The 22,537-nt window shown below is 48.9% G+C and overlaps 6 protein-coding genes across 6 annotated transcripts; 2 read left to right on the forward strand and 4 right to left on the reverse strand.

Moving 5' to 3' along the window:
- Positions 1 to 114: 114 nt before the first annotated feature.
- On the reverse strand, positions 115 to 1,745 carry F5891DRAFT_478585 (NAD(P)-binding protein). The gene is made up of 4 exons (XM_041371974.1): positions 1,550 to 1,745; positions 1,390 to 1,493; positions 608 to 1,337; positions 115 to 552 (listed from the first exon to the last, which is right to left on the reverse strand). The coding sequence occupies exons 1-4, from the start codon at positions 1,638 to 1,640 to the stop codon at positions 362 to 364; spliced, it is 1,116 nt and encodes a 371-aa protein (XP_041232348.1). The 5' UTR covers positions 1,641 to 1,745; the 3' UTR covers positions 115 to 361.
- Positions 1,746 to 3,275: 1,530 nt separating this feature from the next.
- On the reverse strand, positions 3,276 to 5,457 carry F5891DRAFT_478713 (glycoside hydrolase family 16 protein). Its single transcript, XM_041371975.1, has 11 exons — positions 5,198 to 5,457; positions 5,121 to 5,148; positions 4,970 to 5,063; positions 4,820 to 4,921; positions 4,736 to 4,761; positions 4,581 to 4,674; positions 4,337 to 4,518; positions 4,260 to 4,275; positions 4,053 to 4,206; positions 3,986 to 3,991; positions 3,276 to 3,931 (listed from the first exon to the last, which is right to left on the reverse strand). The coding sequence occupies exons 1-11, from the start codon at positions 5,337 to 5,339 to the stop codon at positions 3,642 to 3,644; spliced, it is 1,134 nt and encodes a 377-aa protein (XP_041232349.1). The 5' UTR covers positions 5,340 to 5,457; the 3' UTR covers positions 3,276 to 3,641.
- A 1,172-nt stretch (positions 5,458 to 6,629) lies between these two features.
- Positions 6,630 to 7,832, forward strand: F5891DRAFT_1003724 (RNA polymerase Rpb4-domain-containing protein). The gene is made up of 3 exons (XM_041360324.1): positions 6,630 to 7,184; positions 7,241 to 7,589; positions 7,645 to 7,832. The coding sequence occupies exons 1-2, from the start codon at positions 6,828 to 6,830 to the stop codon at positions 7,505 to 7,507; spliced, it is 624 nt and encodes a 207-aa protein (XP_041232350.1). The 5' UTR covers positions 6,630 to 6,827; the 3' UTR covers positions 7,508 to 7,589; positions 7,645 to 7,832.
- On the reverse strand, positions 7,626 to 9,555 carry F5891DRAFT_478861 (uncharacterized protein). The gene is made up of 8 exons (XM_041371976.1): positions 9,173 to 9,555; positions 8,957 to 9,123; positions 8,868 to 8,903; positions 8,735 to 8,808; positions 8,493 to 8,686; positions 8,312 to 8,443; positions 8,176 to 8,262; positions 7,626 to 8,113 (listed from the first exon to the last, which is right to left on the reverse strand). Exons 1-8 carry the CDS (start codon positions 9,308 to 9,310, stop codon positions 8,006 to 8,008), a joined length of 936 nt encoding a protein of 311 aa, XP_041232351.1. The 5' UTR covers positions 9,311 to 9,555; the 3' UTR covers positions 7,626 to 8,005.
- A 3,297-nt stretch (positions 9,556 to 12,852) lies between these two features.
- Positions 12,853 to 14,215, reverse strand: F5891DRAFT_478957 (uncharacterized protein). Its single transcript, XM_041371977.1, has 5 exons — positions 13,696 to 14,215; positions 13,380 to 13,641; positions 13,251 to 13,315; positions 13,070 to 13,201; positions 12,853 to 13,007 (listed from the first exon to the last, which is right to left on the reverse strand). The coding sequence occupies exons 1-5, from the start codon at positions 14,120 to 14,122 to the stop codon at positions 12,937 to 12,939; spliced, it is 957 nt and encodes a 318-aa protein (XP_041232352.1). The 5' UTR covers positions 14,123 to 14,215; the 3' UTR covers positions 12,853 to 12,936.
- Positions 14,216 to 14,783: 568 nt separating this feature from the next.
- Positions 14,784 to 15,540, forward strand: F5891DRAFT_975501 (uncharacterized protein; the record flags this gene model as incomplete). The annotated part of the gene is made up of 2 exons (XM_041376522.1): positions 14,784 to 15,433; positions 15,513 to 15,540. The coding sequence occupies 2 exons, from the start codon at positions 14,784 to 14,786 to the stop codon at positions 15,538 to 15,540; spliced, it is 678 nt and encodes a 225-aa protein (XP_041232353.1).
- Between the last annotated feature and the right edge of the window lie 6,997 nt (positions 15,541 to 22,537).

Raw genomic sequence — 22,537 nt, forward strand, 5'->3', positions numbered from 1 at the left:
AGATAAAGTTGTCAGGATGGGACAGGAATTAACGTGACCTAGCTATCACCACCGTGCAAAATTCATTGGGGCGCGGAACGAAAATTGCATAGTCGATCAGCAACGTTGACTACACGTGTCACCGTTTTCAGAGCATTCGACGACGTGATCATGAATCAAACCAAAACAGCATGAAATTGATGATAAGATAATAATATCAACAGCCCCCTTCCGGGTCAGCGCAGATGGAAAAAAAAATGAAAGCCGCGGATGAGGGTGTTTGTTTCGGTAGCTGGACATGACACTTGTTGAACCGCTCATGAAAAAGTGCGGGGTACAAACAAACATGTAAGCCATATGTGGGCCGAGGCACCCAGTTGAATCAGTAATAGGAGCTGGCGACAGAGCCAACTCGTCCCCCATCAACCAGCCACACTGCGCCGTTAACGTACGCTCCTGCAGGGCCAGCCAGGAAAAGAATAGGACCGGAGATATCAGACAGGGTGCCTGCGCGCCCAAGAGGGACAGCTTGAGCCAAAAGGGCAGGTGTGAGGTGTTGAGTTGATGTCATTTCTGTCTCAGGGGTATATCGATAAGCCAATTAATGTCTAGAGAAGTAGCCGCTCACCGCTTGGGAAGACGCCTGGGCATAGTACATTGGAACGGATACCCCAATCAGCTAAAAGATTAGCCAGAAGCCTTCCAAGGTGCGTGCAAGAATTCTTTGACATCGTGTAAGAGATAGATAAGACTCGCGCATCAATACGAAAGGAGCCAGATGAGGATATGGTGATAACTTGAGATGTCGGCTGTGGAATGCATTTTTCCGGAAGATAAGCGGCCTGAGTGGAAGTAGTGGCAGACGATTCTGCAGGAAGAGACGTAAAAGGTGAGGGGGGTGTTGGAGGCGAGGAATGATGGACTACTGAGGGGCTGGTGGATGTGAAGCCTCGATCGTTCGAAACATCATCATCACAGGGTTCCTTGTTGGAACCTGGTGGACGCAGCGATATGACAGGTGGTAAATTACCCTTTCTTAGATTGCCAAGATGAAGCAATTCGAGGAATGCAACAGTAGTGAAATAAACGGCAGTGACGTTCGTATCAAATGTCTCGGCAAAACCTTCTGGCGATCCAGTATCCCATAGGACACTTTGGAACGCCTTGATGGATGGGGAGGCATCTGCAGGGTCATCCAGAGGGGATGGTAATTTCGGGGGCAAAAGATTGCGGGAGATGCCGGCATTGTTGACAAGGAGGTCGATATAGCCATGGCGTGTTCTAACGGTCTCGACGAGCTGTGTGAGAGACTGACGACAAGTGATGTCACCCTGTAGCGGGATGAGATTTCCGAATTTCTGGGACTTTGGTGTCAGAAACGATCGTTACAGTGCATGCAATATTCCATACGTTGTTCTCCTTGGCAGCCTTTTCTAGGACTTCAAGCCTCCGACCGATGATATACACGGTGGCACCGTTGTTCTCTAATGCAGTAGCCATCATGAGTCCGATACCTAGAAGACATTATCTGATGAGCAAGATTTGCTACAGGGACAGGAAAAGACTGTACCGGTGCCACCCCCTGTGACCACAGCAACTTGTCCCTCTACGCCAAACAAGACAGTAGGGTTTGTATGAATGGATGCGCCTATACTGGCCATGATGGTATCGGGCAGGAATTTGAGATGTGTGCATTGTGTGCCGATATTTATTAAATAGTTATAGTGGAGTTTGGGGTCCCAATTTGAAACTGCTTTATGGCAAATGTCGACTTGCAAAACGGCGCCGTGGCGGATTACTATCACCCTGCAACTCTAGGGCCGAGGTGATAGCACACAAGCGTAAGAAGCTGATGATGATCTGTGCAAATAAATGTTAATAGTAACTTTAGTGCTAAATATTTCAAACTTTTGCCAAGGAGTCCCGATGCCCTTACCTGTAACTCCCATACAACAGATTTTACGGATCACCTATATCTATGATATCTTAAGTTCATGTACAGCTAGGAGCGTGGCGGATCGTCAAACATGGCAATTATGTTTCGTGGTGGGTACAACTTTTTCTCGAATTACATTACATTAATTTTACTCCAGCCGTGCAAAGCGCGCAAGCCTGAGACTTCCATGCCAGTCCAAGGGCTCCGAGTTGCTATTCCAATCGAACGATCTCTTCCACATCCCTTCTCTTCATCAGATCAAGCGCAAGAACTCATCGGATCAATTCAATATGGTCGTGGATGATACCGTTATCTATCGCAACGCTGTGCCAGTCTGACTCGGACGCAGTCTCACCAACCTAAAGCTCTTCTTTAAAATGCTGCGCAGGCCAGTCTGGTAAGTCGACCGGTTTCCTGGCACTCCGCTCCTTTCCATATGACTGGGTCCTGGCAGTGATCGCAACCTGATGCCTATAAGGACGTCGTCCCTACCAATACATGTAATACCTCTCACGTCATGGCAAACTGTCTCCGCCCACATTTGTGTCTCAATACCGTTACTGGCATCCCCTCTCATGGACCGTCTTCCGTGTCAGACCTGGCTGCTTCAGCTCGATTATCCTCCATCATGACCCATAGATTTTGTGCCCCTTATCTTTTGGGTTTTGCTTATCATGCTACACGTGTAACATTTCTTGGATCGATTGCCAGGCGCATGACGCAATTGATCACCAATGTGAGTTTGCCACATAATGGAACATCGTCACTGTTCAAGAGAAAGGACGATTCGTCAAGCGCGTCCGCGCCAGTGTGGTATCCTTCTAGTTCATTTTTCTCGCACTATTCGTCATGATGTGACTGCAGGCCAACGTATTCGCTGCGGAGTTCCATTCCATAAGTTTGGTAATTCCCAGACTGCATAATTCTTCTGCTCGATAACCCGGACTCTTCGCACATGGCATACACATGCTCTCACTATTCTGGTGCTCGTGCCATTTCACTGAACAGTTGCAACGGTACCTGCACCTGTTGACTGGTGCTGTTTCTTGTACACCTACCACCACCACACTATCGTTATAATGCTGTTGCATGCTGTATGCAGCCCTCAATGTCGCACGCTCTTGGCTACATTCCCTCGTGTTCCGGGCATATCATGATCAGGCCCCAATTCCACATCTTACCACTATAATGCTGTTGTATGTTGTATGTGTCGCACGTTCTTGGCCACGTTCCCTTGTACTCCAGGCATATCCTGGTCAGACCCCACCTTCACATTCACCGCTATAATGCTGTTGTATGTCGTATGCGTCACACGCTCTTTACCACACTCTCTGGTGTTCCAGGCACCTCCTGACCTGGTGTGAATAGATGCGGCTCATCCAGTTTTTTTTTGGAGTCGATTACGCTGCAACTGATGATAAGGTAGAGTTCTCCATATGAGTCTACATAAATAAAGCACTGCAGTGCCTATGGCCCAAGCAATCTTAAGGAACGCCAGTCGGAGCTACTCGTCTGGGGTTGATAGCTATCAGTCACGGCAGCCGTAGGTTTTTCCAGAGTCCGGATCTACTATTGTTCAACAATGTCAAATACTATGTAAACATAAGTCCTGGGTATGCCTCTTCCCGACCATGATGATTCTCCGGTTGTGAAGTGAATAGAGCCTATACATACAAAAAGTACATTCTTATCACTGAGCAATGTCGCTGATAAATCATTAGTCCCTTCAAGCAAGTGTAAAGAGAGCGCTGAAAAGTCCAACGACCACGAGCAACGTCGCACTCATCCAATAGCCACCATACGGGAGGCCCGCAGACGAGCTACTTTGTGTTGACGTTGTCGAGGACGAACCAGAACCAGTGGTGGTGGGAGATACGACTGTGTTGGTGCCTTCCGTGCTGAAAACCCTCACATAGCCGACTTCGAAGTAGGCATTATCGTAGTCGGTACCATTGCCCATGACCCAGTTGTTGTAGCAGATCCCTGAGCATGTGCTGTTCCATGTAGCACCATCGGCTGTGAAACTGTCTTAGCATCCTGCAACGCCCGTTGCTCGCAAAATCTGCTTACCCCAGTCTATCGATTAAGACGAGCCGAATGTTAGCTCAATCATCAAACTGATACATGACTGACGTACCTCCGCAGAGGGTGATATCGAAAATCAAGTTCTGGGGCTCGAAGAATTCCGTGATGTTGCAACCCGTAGAAGGCCAATTGCCAACAGGAATACCAAAGGCCGAGGTATCAATCGAGCTTTCGTTACTCGACAGCGAGCTAGGTATTGCGGACCTCTGGAAATTTGGTTCAGTACTTGGCAATGCCTATCATCCATGCCGTAACTCACTGCGAAGAACCAAATGCTAAATGACACAAAAAGTTAAGTGATGCGGTCTAACAGAGATCAAAAGGCGATCCATGTACTTTATACCAGTAGAAGCCATCTCGGTCACAAAAGCTCCTCCTCCACTGCTCGCAAAACCAGCACCGTAGGACCCAGTCGATGGGTCTGTAACAATACAACCTTGATCCTCGTTCGCGGCATACGAACAATTTGTGCTGGCAACCAGAGTTGAAGTTTGATTTTGGGAAATCGCCGTGCACCCCTGTAGAAATGACAAGCGAGTGTTGGAGCATAAGCGATTTAGATCAGCACCAGTTCACGAACAGTTTCAGTGTGCAAGGACATTTGGTTTTGGGTATTGGTATTGATGCCCTCAAAAGTATCGATCTCGCCACCCTGTGGCCAGACAGCTGCTTGACTATTATGATTCGTCAGCTTTCATGGTACTAGAGTGCAATGCTCTCTCTCGAGTGACCCACCTCCACCACGCGGGCCACACGGAGCACTAAATCAGAGACGAGCTTTAGCACGCCAGCATCATGGCACAAAATGAGTTCACGCACACCATAAGGCGCGTGATATATATCGGCTACCCACAAACTTCCCACTCCGAAGGTGTCATCGCTTGAAATCCTGACGGAGTTGCGTTTGTTGTCCCAAACCACCTGATGAGAGCTGTTAGTGGAGGTGATATATCTTGCAGAACAACGTACAGTGGAAGTGTTGTCTACTTTGATAATGGCATGGTTCGTTGAAGTATCTACATATGCCAACTGATCTGTAGTTGCGTTCTGAGCCGAAACATAACTGCGATGAAAATGTTAGATCGCAAATGCAAAAAAGGACACTTTAAAGTGGACTCACACAACATCTCCGTTTGTCAAATTATCATCTGCAAAAAGTGAGCTCGAGATATGGCAAATTCGAAGTGAAGCACAAACAATTATTATAGAAAGTCCACTCGTCAAAGAAAGTAGAACCATAGTACTCTTTGACCATAGAGTACGTTGTTGCAGTCACCGGCGCAACGGAGAACGCCAAGCAGGCCAGCGCCGTTGCCATTATGGAATGAGTAGATACCATGAGGGAAAGACGGTAAATTTTGTGACGTGCAGGAGTACCACTAGTTCATAATATATATATCGGGTCCGCAACTGCGCCACGACCTCCGTCATACCAGCGCCACAGGCTCCAGAGAGAACCACTGTGTGGTTCTTTAAGTTTGCTGGATTATGGGGTTCAAAAATACTACAGCTTACAATTAGCTTACGCGGTGCCTGCTACGGCAATCATCTTTCGGATCTGAGAAGCAGGACAGACGGTCGGCTGTTCGGCAGCCTGGTCATGATGGGCCCATCAGTGGTTGAATAAACTTCAATTTCTGGGCCTCGAGAATCTGAAACAGTTGGCCAAACTGCGGATTTGATGATGCGGCCGAGCAACGTTGGGGAACGTTGTTCTTATACAGGACGAACTACATAATTGTAACCCCGACTCTACCGGATCAACCGCAACTTGGTCGCACTCTCCCTTCTTTGGCTGTCCCAGGGCGATTGCCCTTTGTGTTCTGCCCAGTATTTTGGACTTCAGAGAACAGAGACGGATACAAACATAGGCACCACAAGGGGCGAGAACAACAACTCCCACGATTAGTGGTGGCAGTAGGGAGAATGTCCCGCTGTTTCTGTCAAAGCGAACGTTGGAACAAGTCCTTTCTAGGGAAAACTGCCGACACGGGCTATTTTTGGCCGAACATTGATCTTGTGTCCTCCCTCTTTTGCTTTTCTGCCATTCACAGTGCCTAGTTTCTAGATTGGCCTGCGGTTGTGCGTCTTGGATTCGATCTTTGCTGACCCTTGCCATTCGCAGTTCGACATGGCTCTATTTCTGCATAAGCGCGTATCTGCTGTGTTCCTCGTGCTCAACGAGGCGCAATGCCCTTTTCATGATGTTGGCCATACTGTCGAACAACATCCAATTTATTGGGATCCTATGGGACTTACGGTCTCCAATTGCACCCACATGTCGACGCAACCGCGACCTCTTTCTGCTACCCCCTCCAGTTCGTGTTGTGTTCGCATCCCGCCTCTTGTGTACGTTGCAGTTCAATCGAATGCCGTGTTACTATCACGGTCGATAATTCCTGTCTTTGCATGGGTGCTGGTGAGCGGGCGCTGGTGTTAGCACTATCTTTAGCTGGTATCTCCCTCTCCCACTTCCTCACATGCCCTGTGTTGCTTATTGTACGGCTGTGTTACAACGCAATGGATCATGCCTGGTTCCACTACTCAGAATATTATGCGGATTGTTTGCAGCGTCTGCCTTTGACGATTTCGAAGGCAATATGGACTTGAAGAATTCGAGTGATGTTGAGTTATGTACAGAATATGCGGCGGGTTGACTCTGGCGCCATTGCCGATCTAGAAACACATGCAAGCTGTTTAGCGACATATTCCGATTGCAATGTACTTTGTAGAGTCGGAGACGTCCGGCTAATCCGAGTCGGGCCTTACGTTCGCGAAATTTCATTACATTTTTTCTGTTCCTGGTTCGCAACCTGCTAGCGTGTCTATGGAGGTTGTAAATGCTCGGTCAGCACTCTTATCAAACGTTGAAGTCCTAAACCTCCTTCGCGAACTAGATGCGGAGCACATCGCCCGCACAAAAACTGCCATCCGTGTCAAAAAAGAAGAAGAGGCTGCGGGAAAGAACTCGCATGACACTCATACTGAAGAGATAAGCGAGAACCTTCGCACAGTCGAGCTGGAAGCTATTCAATATCTATCTGCGGACTACCAGCCGAGCCTCCATCAATCAGACGCGAGCATCACGCAGCTCGTGGGCGGTCTTCAGTCGTTTGGATTGTCGAAAGCAGAAAAGCTTCAGATAGTCAACTTGGCTCCGACTGAGCCGGTAGAGCTATATGTTGTATGTGCGAGTCTGCGTATTCATCACGCCAAAATGGACTAAACGCCGCCATTCAGATCGTCGAAGAACTCGAAGATCGGTTGGGGAACCAGATGGAAGACCTTCTTGCTGCAGTATCCAAGTCGTTGAACGAAAGGGCTCCTGAACATCCGAATGGGACTGTGGTTGTACCTGAAGTCAAACAAACGCGCGATGAAGATGCAGTGGAGGTCTATGAAGAAGCGGATCAAGAGACTTGGGGATATGATGCAAACGCAATGGAGTTTGATGATACGGGAGAGGGAGCAGGCGTCGAAGGCGACCTTGACGTTGATGATGATTGAGGATGTTGTGGTTCAAGGGATGCATGTACGTGCCAAGTGCACGAAGTCATAGGTCGGCCGGTCATCCTCAGGCCATCGTCATGTAAGTCACGGACGCTCCTCCTCAACGCCTCTGACAGCTTTTGAATATACCTCAGATCTAGCTCTCACGAAGGCTAAGGAAAAATACCATCGTGAGGCAAAATACATCTCTCACAGATCTTTGACATGGGGTAGTATTCCTACTACATGTAGTTCACCTATAGTCATAATGAATGCGCACTGTTTCGGCGTTGCTCTGGCTACCTTCGCCCATGGCCAATCCCTCCAAGTTTAAAACATGATTATTCCACAAAAGCAACTACCTTATTGAAAATGAATGAATGGCTATCTTCCTTCTTCAAGGTCTGACTACGGGAAACACAACTATGGGTATCTACTATTCGCACCTGCAATCCATCAAGATCCGCAAAAAAAACACTCGTATGTATGATACTTCTTAGCATCAGCGAAAAAAGATCAAATATCCTTGACCTGCTCTTCAAGCCATTCCCATAGAGCCTCGCCTACCTTAGGGTCCCGAGCATCCTTGCGAGTTGGACCAACCCTGGCCCAAGGAACGAGATACTATACAAGAGAGCGAGAGGTGTCAGCGTCCCCTTGTGGCCATCATTCGATAGAGATATCACCTTGCCGTTCAACTCTACAGCCTCTGGGGCAGTTCCAGCATAGAGCTGGGTCAGTGCTCCATGTTCAACGTCGTAGAGGAACAAGTTCTACATCTCCGTCAGCATTCACCTAGCAGCTGCATGTAGATTTGCGAACCAAAATACCACGTAGAAAGGACGGCATGTGGCGTGCCAGGTCTGTTTTGATGTTACCTGGGTTCAGAGGTATGGAAACGATGCCCTCTGAACTGTAGCGCCTTGCGAGTTCGAATGCTTGTACGACGTTGCCCTGTTGGCGAGTCAGGAGAAGATGACGCAAAATCACAGAGTCGACTTGCGGTTTTGCTTTGCCCATAAAGGTCAGTAGTAGACATCTTCCCACGAGCAGGACCATCTTCGAACGCCAAGAAGTTGAGACCCTTCAGGATATGTGCCGAGGACGAAGTCGTGATAACACGAGCTTTGCCATCAGGCGCAGATTTTGCGGTAGCAATGAGGGTGGGCAATAGCAGCTTAGTGAAGTAGAAGTGCCCTGCAGACAAATTAGAGTCTTGTAGTAGCAGAAATGTAATCGTCATACCAAGGACATTTGTTCCGAATTGCATATCATATCCGTCCACGGTTAACCATTCTTTTGGAGGGAACATGACCCCCCTTATGCACTAAGATGAGCATATCCAAACCACGCCATTTAGTGCATGCTGCGCACTCACGCGCTATTGAATAGGACATCCAACGTAGTCTCTTTGCTGGTGATAGCGTCAACGAAGCCCCTGTAGGCGTTGCGACAGAAGAGACGAACCTGAGGTATTCTTCCGCAGAAGCTTTCACAGACTTCAAATTTGCGAGGTCAAGCTTTAGAAAGAGAGCCTCTTTCCCAGTGCTGTTTTTAAGATCCTTGATGGCTACTTCTGCCTTCTCTTGGCTTCTGGCAGCTATGTATACCTTGGCATTGTGGTTCAACAGGGCCTTGAATTCTATGGTCAGCAACATGAAGTATCCATCCCTTGCAACTTACCTTTGCTGTCTCTTTACCGATCCCAGTATTAGCTCCAGTAACGATCATGACCTTCCCGGTCAGGTCGGGGATGTCATCGACGTGAAATTTCGACTCGGACGGGAATGATTGACCCAGTAGAGAAAGGTGATTGCCCATGACAGTCGCGGAAAGTGTTCAAAGTGATGCTCCAGCCCTCCCTAACGACAGCTCAAGATACTTATACTACATAGCCTGTGTGAAGGCTTCCACGCTGGTGAGAGATCGTATACGTGGATACGACGGCGATTTCATCGGGTAGACCATTTGATATTCAGCCGTTGATGTACGATCCAAAGCATGTTAGTCTTAAAGCTCAACTAGTCAAAGCCGAGTGATATTAGAAATATGTTCTTCTTGGACAGTGTGCGATAATGCACACGTCACTCTAGGGAGTTTGTGATTGGCATAATAATGCAAGGACTGATGTTAACTGAAGCGCCAACAAAGTCAGACACAAAGCGCCTTTCTGAGTAACACCACTCACACAGTTCAACGTGCCTGGGTCCGACGGAAATCCAATCACTTTGATGAACATATCGGCAACATCTACACAGCCAGGTGTGGGCGCAGACAAGCTGGAATCCAAAATACCACCTTCAGCAACCGCATCCTTCGACTGAGGGCGTGGTTGTCTCCATTAATTGATGGTTTTGGACTGTAATCAAAAAACATCGGATGTGATCTTATTACCATCATTAGTCCCTTCAAGGAAATGTAGAGAGAGCGCCGCCAAGTCCAACGAGCAATATCTGCTGAGGGCGAACAACTCCTCGGCTACTTTGCTGCTCTGAATTGGTGATCCGACGATAAAGCTATAGTGATATATCCATGCTTGGTAAATTTGTGTGCATATTTGTGAGGGTGTGTTGTACCTTGAGCAGATGGGCATCGAGCGCCGGGCACCTTCAGGGAGTAGTTGGATAGGGAGAGGCAGTTTAAGATGTTTTGAACGAGGATATCGGAATGAAAGTGCGTTGGGCAAGGTTGTAGCAGAGCGCATGAAAGGTATGCGGGGACTCCGTTGTAGACTGATTGTGACTGATGGAATGTGACTTGTGATCAGGGATGATGCTTAGACGTTTCAGTTGCACAGCCTATGCTAGAAGTGAACACGACGATGACACATTTGCACCGTACCGCTCAAACTTGCAGTGCACTCTTGACCTGAACATCCTTTGTGTCTTGCTGCCAATACGGGGGGAGCACCTCAGAAATATACCATTGTAAGTGAAGATTTTGGACTTTCAAGTTGTCGGATGAAAGCTAAGACGGAGCTGCGCCAAGATGTCTTTAGGCAGAGTCAAAAGGAAGGAGGCATCAGCGAGCACACCCTGCCAGAAATTCGAGGGACACACCGATTGCGTCTATGGCGCCATACATCTGCCAGGCGGACAACGAATAATGACTTGTTCATGGGACGGCTCGCTGCGGGTATGGAACTTGAAGAGTGGCAAACAAATAGGGGACGACTGGCGGGACGGAGAGAGTGAAGTGTTGACCATAGCTTTGTCTCCGGACGGGAAGAAAGTGGTCTGTGGGAGTGAAGATGGTGGAGTGAGGTTGTGGGACATCGACACGGGCAAAGTGATTGGGAGATGGATGGGGCATAGAGACAGAGTGAGTTCTGTCTATTGGAGTCGAGATGGTCAGCGAGTCTTGAGTGGATCTCACGATGGAACTGCAAGGCAATGGGATGTAGAAAACGGACAGACGATCCTCACACCAATCAAGGCAGGGCACTATTTGTGGGCAGTCGTCTACTCTCCAGACATGACCTTGTTTGCGACTGCTGGATCTGAACGCCCTTGGGATGACACTGGAGATCACAAGTCCGCGATCAGAATCTGGAATGCCAAGACAGGTGAACTTGTCGCTACTCTTGAAGGACACACAAATTGGGTGCGGTGCCTGGTTTGGACCCCGGATGGAAAAGCGCTTATATCTGGGTCAGACGATTTTTCAATCAGGACATGGAATACTACAACCTGGAAACAGATCGCACTGTTGGAAGGGCACACTTCCGGTGTCTTTTCCATTGCAATATCTCCCAATGGCCGCATTCTTGCAAGCGCATCGTACGACCACACAGCGCAATTATGGAACCTCCACGACAACCAGCCCATCAGTTCGCCCCTCCAGCATCCATCTTACATGTTTTTTGTGTTGTTTTCGATAGATGGGAAACTACTAGCCACTGGCTGTGAGAACAAAAATGCATACACTTGGGACGTTTCTGCGATTGTGAAAGAAGCTGGTCTCAACGAACTTCTGTTGGACAAGCGCAACAAGCCGTCGGTCCTTGCTGTACGTGACACTTTTTATTATAATCAGATTTCACTAATCATTCAAACATATGTGTAGGCTGATGCTACACGACGTCCAATCCGTCAGCCAATCATCGTCCCTCAGCGCCGGATACCTCGAGGGTTTTTTGACGACTTACCAGATCGCGCTCATGTACGTTGTTGATGACACATTCAGCACTGTTTTTCCTGACCTCGATGTTCTTAGGTTTCAGCACGACATCGCCTCCACCCTCGATCGTGGGGACCGCATGTAAGCACCCTTGGTAGCTGGTTTTCGTCTTTATTCAGCCCCGTGCATTCCGATGCCCATGATACATCATCCCGACCCCGTCCTCTCCACTCGGTTCGAAATCAACTCTCTGAAAGACAAAGTGGTGAAGATATCGAGCTCCGCGTGCGTCACACAGCAGTCGTCGATGTTCCGTATGCCAAGGGCAAACGTGTATGTCATTTTCGTCCTTGTCGAGTATTCACACCATCTCACATCACGCTATAGAGGAACGCATCAGCAAGAGAAAGACCGATGAAAATTATTCCATTGAAACCTGGGGACCTTGCCGCAAGCACCTCACGCCCTCCCAATAACGACGCCGCACAACACCCTAATGGTGCGACTCAAGTCCAATCTTCGCAAGCACATGCTGCTGTCTCCACATCATCCACCACACCTCCTGCTGTCACTGACACGACACCAAACGCCAACCCTCATGTCATAATCAAACACGCTGGACGCTGGACTCGGTTTTGGCTCTTTATATGTTGTGCCTCTTCTGAGTATACCGACGGTCATCATTAATCTACCCCGTTTATTTTTTCGTCTCTAAAAGATATCCTTTGTCATTTCTCACATATACCTGCACGCTATATATCGTTAACTGACATGTTTCATTGCACCATGCAAATGACATTCACTTTCAGATTTAAACACGATCTTCATGAGTCTTTTGCCTTTGAATTATATTGCGAGATAGTTAAAACATCGGGAGTCGAGGTGCTTGATCGATGCAGTGAAATGACGGCGTCAGGTCTAGCATGTTCAAAGACAAAGAAAATAGCCCGGAGTGTACTCATTGCTGACTATCTTCACACCGTAGAGTTTCAATGACAGTACAAGGGCGTCCCTTGAGGCCGGTGGCAACAGCAAGCCTGTGGGCAGAAATGATATTTGTTCAAGGCAGCGCACGTGCGAACTTGCAGCTTAGAACAGTCAGAAGTCGTCTGGTCAGCTGAGTTTACATCGACACCAAGAATTGAAAGGTCGATATGCATGCAGACTGCGTCAAAGACGAATCAAGCCATACTTGAGGAATCGCAGACCGACTGTCGCGAGGATTCCCAACAGTCATCTGTAGTGAAACACCTGCATTTTCGTGCTGCAGAAATGATGCAGGGGTAGATTGGCTCTGGTCACATGAAGTGTAGCGAATCGGTCTAACTTCAACACTGTTCCATGTTGCACATTTGCCTACAAGCCGCCATGGCTTCTCGATACGGCTCGGATGCGCGACCTTCTTCCCAATTTCAGTAGATAGCCAATAGAATCTTCGCCAGATCGTGTGTCATGCTCAACTTGGAAACTTGATGTTGGACCAATGTTCATGAGCGGGAGCTTGTCCTTGGCAAGTTTCGACACTTTGTTCATTACTTATCCTCTGTATGAACGCCCACAAGCGGCGCAGGAAGAGGTGACTTATTTGAAGCTCTGCATACTTTTTAGAACACGCCAGCATGCGAAAAACGAGAATACCTACCGTCGATATAGACCTTCGGGCGCTCGTTGATGGTACCCAACACTCGACCAACGAAACGATCCGGTCTGCACAGCGTAAGATCAACCTTGGTCCGAACACCCGAACTGTGAGTAGTTGTTCTCGGCGTACAGAGAGACGACCGTACTAAAGATGGATTTCCGGCAGTGGCGGGAGCCTTGAGCGTTTGTCTTCACAATTTGTGGATGCATCTCAAATTCTTGCCCTAGCTGTAGGAGGTCAGTGAGGAGAGAACATGACGCCACCTTCGAGTCATCAACCTTGGCATCAGGTTTGTAAGGTGAGCGGGGACTCCGTTGTAGACTGATTGTGACCGATAGAATGTGCATGTGACTTGTGATCAAATGATACCTGGGCGCTTCAGTTGCACAGCCTATGCTAGAAGCTGTGAAGCGAACACGAGGATGACACATTTAGTTGACCGTACCGCTCAAACTTGCAGTGCACTCTCGACCTAGACGCCATTTGTGTCTTGCTGCCGATACGGCCTGAGCAGCTGAGGAACGTATCTTTGTAAGTAAAGAATTGGTATTTGTTGGATGAAAGCTGAGACGGAGCTGCGCCAAGATGTCTTCACCCATCGTCAGAAGGAAGGAGGGACCGGCGATCACACCCTGCCAGAAATTTGAGGGACACGCCGATTCGGTCAAGGAAGCTATACATCTGCCAGGCGGAGAACGGATAATGACTTGTTCAGTGGACGGCTCGCTGCGGGTATGGAACTTGAAGAGTGGCAAACAGATAGGAGACGACTGGCGGGACGGAGAAATTGAAGTGTGGACCATAGCGTTGTCTCTGAACGGGAAGAAGGTGGTCAGCGGGAGTGATGATGGTGGAGTGAGGTTGTGGGACATGGACACGGGCAAAGCAACTGGGAGATGGATGGGGCATACAGAGAGAGTCAATTCTGTCTGTTGGAGTCAAGATGGTCAGCGAGTCTTGAGTGGATCTGACGATGGGACTGCAAGGCAATGGGATGTAGAAAACGGACAGACGATCCTCACACCAATCAAGGCAGGGCACACTTTGTTGGCAGTTGTCTACTCCTCAGACATGACCTTGTTTGCGACTGGTGGAGGCGAACGCCCTCCGAACACTGAAGACAATAAATCCGCGATCAGAATCTGGAATGCCAAGACAGGCGAACTTGTTGCTACTCTTGAAGGACACACAGATTGGGTGTCGTGCCTGGTTTGGACCCCGGATGGAAAAGCGCTTATATCCGGGTCAAACGATTCCTCGATTAGGACATGGAATACTTCAACTTGGAAGCAAATCGCACTGTGGGAAGCGCACGCATGGTGTGTCAGATCCATTGCAATATCTCACAATGGTGGCGGGCTAGGCCGGCCGAGGCACGAGGCAGGCCTAGAATTAAGTCTAAGCGCGAAATAAGCGAGGTGGCGCAGCACCTCTTGGTTCTGCCCACCTCGCAGCTGAGACACTTTTCGTCAGAAGCTCGCTACTCTAGCTTCATCTTTTGCATACAAGACCCACGAAGTACCGTACTACTAAATGGAAGATCCTAACTTGGCAGTAAGGCCAGACTTCACATCACAAGAACACGAAGCTTCGCGGCGACAATTAGTAGAAGAAGGCCTCTCGAATGAAAATGCAGCTCGGACCTTAGCAGCATTATGGACCTTAGCTAACAATGCCGAGAAAGACCGTTGGGCACTCAGACAACGACGCATGATAGAGGCCAGGCAAAGAGAAGAGGACGAAGAGGAAGAACGTCAGCAACAACGCAAGGAGGAAGAAGAGGCTGCATGTCTAGAGGAACGGAAGAAGAATAAAACTAAGTACGCGCCCATAGTGCGCGGAAAAGTACCTTCCGACCCCACTGTTCTCCCAGCGCAATACGCTATAAGGAAGATGAAATCCGGAGACTACTGCGAGCTCCATTATTTCACCAACCGTGGTCTCGAAGACGCGAAACTGTCCAACTTAATAGCGGAACCGGAAGCTATGGTAATGTTACCAGCAGCAGACGGTCTACACTCTTGGATCCCAGCAGCGGCAGTTAAGGACCCAAAAGCGGCTCCGGTTGTGAAAGACGAGAATCTGTCTTGGGAAGAATTCAACGAAGCCGCCCCTCGCATGATCACAATGATGAAATTGTATGACTGGCCTGATGATCGGACGGACATGCATATACAATTTTGGTCTGCTCTACAGACACATCGTTGGCGCCATTCACCAGATCAACTCAAACAACGAGCGCTACTACTATATCAATCCCAGCAACGACGACGCTGGCATCAGACTATAGGAACGGCGCAAGGATGGAGCCTTGAAGACCTCAATCAAGATTTAATTTTCGAAGCGAGAGAAGAGCTGTTCAACGAGAAGAGAGAAAAGGAGACGGCTATCGCTATTCAGGTCAGTAAATGTCATCGTGAATCCGCAGCCATTCCTAATGAAAAGTCTCTTAAAACTTTCTCGTATATTAACAATTACAACTCGTTGTTGTCGTGCAATGTGTTTTTCCTGTCGGCCAATCACGCGCCGACAAAAATGGGCTTGTATGAAACTGTACTCTCCCTGGCCATCGCGCGCCGTTTCTCGTACACCTTGGCCATCATGTGCCTTTACCCCCTGGCCATCGCGTGCCTTTACCCCCCTGGCCATCGCGTGCCTTTACCCCCGGCCATCATGTGCTTTCACCCCGGCCATCGCGTGCCTCCTTTACAACCTGGCTATCATATGCCTTGTTCCCTCACGGCCATCACGTGCCCAATTCAATCAAATCAAAACACTGGGAACTACACTGTCCCCCTACGTGTCACTACAGCAAGCGGCAGCAGCTTTCGTAACAGCTCAACCACAGTACCTCGCAGCTTCGCAGAAGCGCCCATATACTCCCGCAGAGGACTATCTGTCCAGCAACAAGAAGGTACGAACAGTCCGTCCCACTGTCAATGCAGGCCCATTACCTTGCTGCGCAGTCTGTCTGGGAAGACACCCGCACCGCACCCTCGAGTGTACAGCCAAGCAGACATGGGACAAGAAATTCGAAACCTGCGCAGAGCGCATCCGCAAAGGCCTTTGGGCTAAAGACGGGAAGCAACTCTGTACCGCTTGGCAGAGGGAGGAAGGATGCACAACGCCAAAACACGATGCGCACCACGCCTGTTCAGGCTGCGGAGCTGCTACGCACGGCGCCCAAAGATGCCCTAGAGCGCAGAAGGCAGATACCGCTGACGCCATACAAGGCTGACGCATGGGAACAGGAGCTTCGAAGAGCAGGACTTCTTGGGCGTTTCGCCAAGATACTAAACGGTCTCCGGTTAGGTTTTGAGATAGATTTTCCTCCTGTCAGCGTTATGCAGGTTCCACCAAATAAAAGTTCGATTACCGAGTACCAGAACGAGTTTGAAAGTATCATCTGAAAAGAATTGGACAAAGGAAGGTACATTGGACCCTTTCGAGCTGAATCATTGGAAAGTCTCATAGGACCGTTTCAATCGTCACCGCTGTCCATAATCCCTAAGCCGGGCAAGCCAGGCAAATTCAGGATAGTACAAAACTTTTCCTTTCCGGCATCCCCAAACGTTTCACATCCTAATCCCTCGATAAACTCCTACATTAATGCCAGTGACTTTCCGACGACATAGGGCAAATTTTCGAACATATATCTAATAATTGCAAGTCTTCCACCAGGTTCAGAGGCAGCCACAAGAGACGTGGCAGAAGCGTACTGGACGATCCCACTGCGCCCCTCGCAATGGCCGGCAGGAATAGTAAGAGTATCAGACTCCCACTTCTGCATCGACACATGCACTGCGTTCGGAGCCACCCCTTCGGCAGGAGTATACGGACACATAGCAGACGCGGGCGCCGAAATCTTTAGGAGCAACGGCATTGGACCATTAGAAAAATGGGTAGACGATCATATCTTTTTCAGAATCAGAAAAGAGTACTTACAGCCATACAACGATAAGAGAAAGAAGTGGAATCAAGTCTTCGCGAAAGAAGGGATGAGACAATCTGGTGCAAGGCTGTGGTTCGGCGACACGTGTCAGGAAACAGGAAAACTGGAGGAATTGAGTGAGGACTGTTCAAAGCCTCTACAAGACCTTTCATTTCGCTCACCGAGATCGAAACACGACGAGCTTTTTGCATTTAGCTTGCAAGATATTGACGAGTTGTCAAGTATCCTAGGCATTATATGGGAATTGTTGAAAGACCAACCGTTCTCGTCGACAACAATCTATATAGGATTCCTTTGGGATATCGGACGAAGGATAGTCTCACTGAGTCCTGCAAAAGTCAGCAAATATCTGGCAGCAATCGACGAATGGAGAAAGAGACCAGCGCACATTCTACAAGACGTACAAGAGCTATATGGCAAGTTACTACACGCGTGCCAAGCAGTACCACGAGGCAGGGCATACCTAACAAGCCTCGAGGAGATGCTTTCCCACTGCGGCGCTAAGCCCTTCCTTCCGCATCGAGCAGGAAGCAGGGTAGCGAAGGATCTAGAATGGTGGGCTAGGCTACTTCAGTCCGGCGGTGTAAAACGAGCAATTTACCCATCCATCAAACTCGAAAATCCTCTCGCATTCTCGGACGCGAGCTCAGGAATTGGAATAGGCATCGTAATAGGTAACTACTGGAGGGCCTGGAGATTAATCCCAGGGTGGAAAACACACAATGGTCAACGAGACATCGGATGGGCGGAGGCAGTGGCTTTCGAACTCCTCATATACACTCTCACCTCTCTGCCTGGCATTGGCAGGCACGTCGTCGTCCATGGAGACAACACGGGCGTCGTTGAAGGATGGTGGAAGAGGAGACACAGAAACCGAGAAGTCAACGAAGTCTTTCGTAGAATCAACGAGTTTATTCACACTCTACCCTACCCTTATGACGTCGTCACTACGTACGTCCCAAGCGCCTCCAACCCAGCAGATGAACCATCCAGAGGAGTATACAGACCAACAAGCCTTCTTCTTCCCCCAATCAGCCTTCCAACAGAGCTTGGTACCTTCCTCATCGACGCTACAGAACCACTGTCTGCCACAGAGCTCCGCCTCCTGCGCGATGGCCATTACTCCGCTCCAGCAGCTAAAGTTATCAACCGCGAGCTGCTCAGACAGCAAGCTGCTGAGCGAGCAAGAGAAAGCTGTTCTGAAGAAGAAAGTTTCATCAGCAGCGTGCTCAACGATGACGAAACATAAGAACTCACGATTCGGAGCACCGCTACCAAATGTAACAGATACTTCCCCCTCCCCCATTCCCCAGAACTATAGACTTAATTTGACACCCAAACCTTCTACCCTGCGCCCCCATTGTCTTGCGCGAGACCGACTAAGACTGTGGTTACCAGCGGGAGATAGTACGAGACAAGAGATAGCAGTAACCTCGCAGTCTCCTAGACACGAAATTTCGGAGGTGCAGTTGGAACGAATCCTTGATGTCATCGGGTCGTCATGGGCGCAATCGACGAAAGAAACATATGGGGCAGGCTTGCTGGTGTTCCATGTGTTCTGCGACATAAACAGAATCGCAGAAGAGCACAGATGTCCGGTTGCTCGCAGTCTCCTCCTAGATTTTCTCTGCAGTTGTGCAGGGTCCTACTCCGGATCGTCATTAAGTAACTACGCAGCAGGTCTAAAAGCCTGGCACTTACTTCATGGAAGGAGTTGGTTGATCCCACCCAATGAGTTGAAAGCGGTGCTAGATGGAGCTGCGGCTGCAGCACCTGAGTCGTCCAAGCGTCCTAAACGGCTACCATTCACACCCACTTACTTATCCATCATTCGCGAGCACCTAGACCTCAATTCACCGCTAGATGCGGCCATTTTCGCGTGCTTGACGACGACCTTTTATGCAATAGCAAGGTTAGGGGAATTCACGGTAAACGCAATCAAGGAATTCGATCCGAAGAAACATATAACGAGATCCGGCATATCCAAAACAGCAGACCGCAATGGTCTGCCAGTTACGAAATTCCACCTACCGAGCACTAAATGTTCTCCAAACGAAGGAGAGGACGCATATTGGGCAATGCAGGAAGGGCCGTCAGACCCTAGCGCTGCATTGGAAAATCACTTGAGAATCAATCCAGCAAACGGTGATGCACACCTATTCGCGTGGAAACACGCCAAAGGACTGCGTCCTTTATCGAAGAAAGAACTATTGAAAAGAATAGCATCAGCAACAGCGGCAGCGAACCTACCAGAACTAAAAGGACACGGACTTAGGATCGGGGGAACGTTAGAGTACCTTCTGCGCGGAGTACCTTTCGAAGTCGTGAAAACGATGGGAAGGTGGTCTAGCGAAGCGTTCACACTATATCTCAGAGAGCATGCTGTGATTCTCGCACCTTACATTCAGGCATCACCAGTACTGGAACCTTTCACACGATATACCATCCCCCCAGTCCGGTGAAAAGAAGCACTTCTCCTAGTGGAAAGGGCCCCAAGCTTCGCTGAGTGCGTCGTAGTTCTCCTAATACATGGGAACACAGCTCACCTGGCGCCTTAGGCACGGACCCATGTTTCGGGCCGGAAAGCCCCTGCGGGGCTTTCGCCCAAAACAAACAAACAAGCAAACTAACAAACGCATCCAACGGAGTCCCATCACGTTGTAGTTTCATTAGAAAGAGGATACCGAGTCCGTAGATCGAAACCTAGAAAGTAGGATGAGTTTGTACAAATACAAACAAAGACACCAAGCTACAAAAGCGCATAGACCGCATTCTCGCAAGCGCATCCTGGGACAAGACAGCGCGATTATGGAACCTCGACGACAACCAGCTCATCAGTTCACCCCTCCAGCATCTATCTTGCGTGCGTTCTGTGTCCTTTTCGGCGGATGGGAAGCTACTGGCCACTGGCTGCAGTGACCAAAATGCGTACGCTTGGGACATTTCTGCCATAGTAAAAGAAGCTGGTCTCGACGAACTTCTGTTAGACCAGCGCGACAAGTCGGTCCTCACTGTACGTGACACTTTCATAATCAGATTTCACTATTTATTTGGACATATGTAGGCTGATGCTACACGACGTCCAATCCGTCAGCCGATCATTATGCCCCAGCGCCAGATACCCCAAGGGTTTTTTAATGACTTACCAGATCACGCTCGCGTACGTCGTTAATGTCTAATCCAGTGCTTTTTCCCCTGCCCTCAATGTTCTTAGCTTTCAGCACGACATCGTCTGCACCCTCGATCGTGGGCGTCACATGTAAGCACCTTTGGTAGCCGGTTTTCCTCTTTATTCCGCCCCATGCATTCCGATGCTCATGATACGTCATCTCGACCCCGTCCTTTCCACTGGGTTCGAAATCGACTCTCTGCAAGGCAAGGCGGTGACAATATCGAGCTCCGCGAGCGTCCCTCAGCAGACGTTGATGTTCCATATGCCAAGGGCAAACGTGTATGTCATCTTTGTCCTCCTCGAATATTCGATATTCAAACCCCATCTCATACAACATAGAGGAACGCATGTGCAAGAGAAAGACGAATGAAAATTATTCCATTCAAACCCGGGAACCCTGCCGCAAGCACCGCAGGCGCTCCCAATAGCAACACCACACAACACTCCAATGGTTCAACTCAAGCCCAATCTTCGCAAGCGCAGGCTGCTGCCTCCACTTCCACCGCACCCCCCGGCGCTAACACAACTTCGCACCCCGATCTCGATGCAACGATAAAAAACCCTGGACGCTGGACTCGCTTCTGGCTGTTTTTTTGTTGTGCATCTCCCGAGTATACCCATACCCATCAATAGCATATCCCGCCCTTTTTCCTGCGCTCCATGAAGATCTCTTCCATCCCATCCTTCCAGTACATACAATGCAAAATTATCGAACACTTTACGTACCACGGTTGATTCTATCATTTGTCGTTGCCAACAAGCCTCCATCGATCAGGAAAGCGAATAATCCCAATAAACATATGTACTACTGAAATGAACAACACTTGCATTTGCGTGCTACAGAGATGATACCATACATGTGCAGATTGGCTCCGGTCACATCAAGTGCAATAATATGGGACGCGAATCAGTCCAACTCCAACACCGTCCCGCGTTGTACACTTCCCCAACCTGATGGGAAATCAGTGAATGAGTATGCTTAGTTCGCAGAAACACTTGCCTACAAGCCGCCAATGCTTCTCAATACGTCTCGAAAGCGCGACCTTCTCTCCAACCTCCGTACACGCGGGCGAAGTCAACTGAACCTTCGCGAGATCCCCTTTTACACTCAACACCCGTCCACCAGTAGACGTTGACGCGCTCTATGAATTACTTCAAATAAAGGAACGCTGGTTACGTACCTTTTTGATATTGCTTCAGGCGAAAGTGGCGTCAACTTCGTGATATCTATATCAGCTTTTCCAAATCCCTCCTCTTTTTCAGAGTACCAGGACCTAGAATAGGTAGGTGTAATATCTCTGAGTTGCCAGTAACCGTCAGCAGAAACGCAACTATGGAGTTGGCTCAAACACTTGCCTGTGTCACATATGGTGGAAAAACAGCCAGTCTGACAGGCATTGCGGATTATCTTGCAGAGTTCAGGATGTTGTTGCACTGTCTCAACCGGGGACAGATCATTATCGAGCATGTTTTCCATGTGGTTGCATCTGAGTGCATGGTTGGTCACAACTAAAGCACAATAGATGACCGCAGCATAATCCTGCGCTACGAGACTCGAGATCTGGTCTACCGTCTGAGTCTTGGATCATCTGCACGAGAGTGGGAGAAAGTGTGTTGCCTATGGCTTGATCAAGCTCTTGACGTTGTGCCGGTGTGAACGGTATGCGTGCTACAGAAAGATCCTGTGACCCTGATTGTCCTGACTCCATGGGGACAAGCTTGTCGATTTCGATTGTTAAAGGGACTAAGAGGTGGGCCGTGGCCCGTGGGGAAGCAGTATTTTAAACACCGACCTTGGAGTAATTAACACAGAGCACAGCTTCGGGATGGGCCAGGTGAAATTGACGCGGCACTGTAACAAATTCCTATGTACAAATCATGTTCGCACAACTTCATATCGCATTCCAATCATCGTTAATGATCAATATATGAGTGTCTGCCTGCGTACAGGCTCTATAGTGCTGTATTCACCTCTCACCAAATTACAGTGCTTGTCCTCTGCGTTCATACTACTAGACTCTAGTATGCATCTTGCGCGTCAGTCCTATATTGTTGCATTACCTCTAATTCGTTCATCTATGTTGGTTTTCAGACGCAGTGTCAAGTGTTGTCTCACTGCGTCAAGCCTCGACCTCACCCTGCCAAGTTCGATCCACTCTCTAT

This window comes from Suillus fuscotomentosus, assembly GCF_016647785.1.
Source record: "Suillus fuscotomentosus strain FC203 chromosome Unknown F5891scaffold_4, whole genome shotgun sequence".
Lineage (NCBI taxonomy): Eukaryota > Fungi > Basidiomycota > Agaricomycetes > Boletales > Suillaceae > Suillus > Suillus fuscotomentosus.

Bases quoted from the DNA above. Each gene is read 5' to 3' on its own strand.
- F5891DRAFT_478585 (XM_041371974.1), bottom strand. From the start codon at position 1,640: ATGGCCAGTATAGGCGCATCCATTCATACAAACCCTACTGTCTTGTTT. The intron at 1,494-1,549 runs GTACAGTCTTTT...AATGTCTTCTAG, and splicing joins GGTCACAGGGGGTGGCACCG to GTATCGGACTCATGATGGCT. The intron at 553-607 runs GTGAGCGGCTAC...CCCCTGAGACAG, and splicing joins CCCAGGCGTCTTCCCAAGCG to AAATGACATCAACTCAACAC.
- F5891DRAFT_478713 (XM_041371975.1), bottom strand. From the start codon at position 5,339: ATGGTATCTACTCATTCCATAATGGCAACGGCGCTGGCCTGCTTGGCG. The intron at 5,149-5,197 runs GTTTGTGCTTCA...CACTTTTTGCAG, and splicing joins GTGGACTTTCTATAATAATT to ATGATAATTTGACAAACGGA. The intron at 4,675-4,735 runs GTGGGTCACTCG...GAATCATAATAG, and splicing joins GTGTGGCCCGCGTGGTGGAG to TCAAGCAGCTGTCTGGCCAC.
- F5891DRAFT_1003724 (XM_041360324.1), top strand. From the start codon at position 6,828: ATGGAGGTTGTAAATGCTCGGTCAGCACTCTTATCAAACGTTGAAGTC. The intron at 7,185-7,240 runs GTATGTGCGAGT...GCCGCCATTCAG, and splicing joins AGCCGGTAGAGCTATATGTT to ATCGTCGAAGAACTCGAAGA.
- F5891DRAFT_478861 (XM_041371976.1), bottom strand. From the start codon at position 9,310: ATGGGCAATCACCTTTCTCTACTGGGTCAATCATTCCCGTCCGAGTCG. The intron at 8,809-8,867 runs GTGAGTGCGCAG...TTAGTGCATAAG, and splicing joins GATGTCCTATTCAATAGCGC to GGGGGTCATGTTCCCTCCAA. The intron at 8,687-8,734 runs GTATGACGATTA...ATTTGTCTGCAG, and splicing joins ATTCGGAACAAATGTCCTTG to GGCACTTCTACTTCACTAAG.
- F5891DRAFT_478957 (XM_041371977.1), bottom strand. From the start codon at position 14,122: ATGTCCCACAACCTCACTCCACCATCATCACTCCCGCTGACCACCTTC. The intron at 13,642-13,695 runs GTACGGTCAACT...CTTCTAGCATAG, and splicing joins GTGCACTGCAAGTTTGAGCG to GCTGTGCAACTGAAGCGCCC. The intron at 13,316-13,379 runs GTACGCCGAGAA...TACGCTGTGCAG, and splicing joins TTTAGTACGGTCGTCTCTCT to ACCGGATCGTTTCGTTGGTC.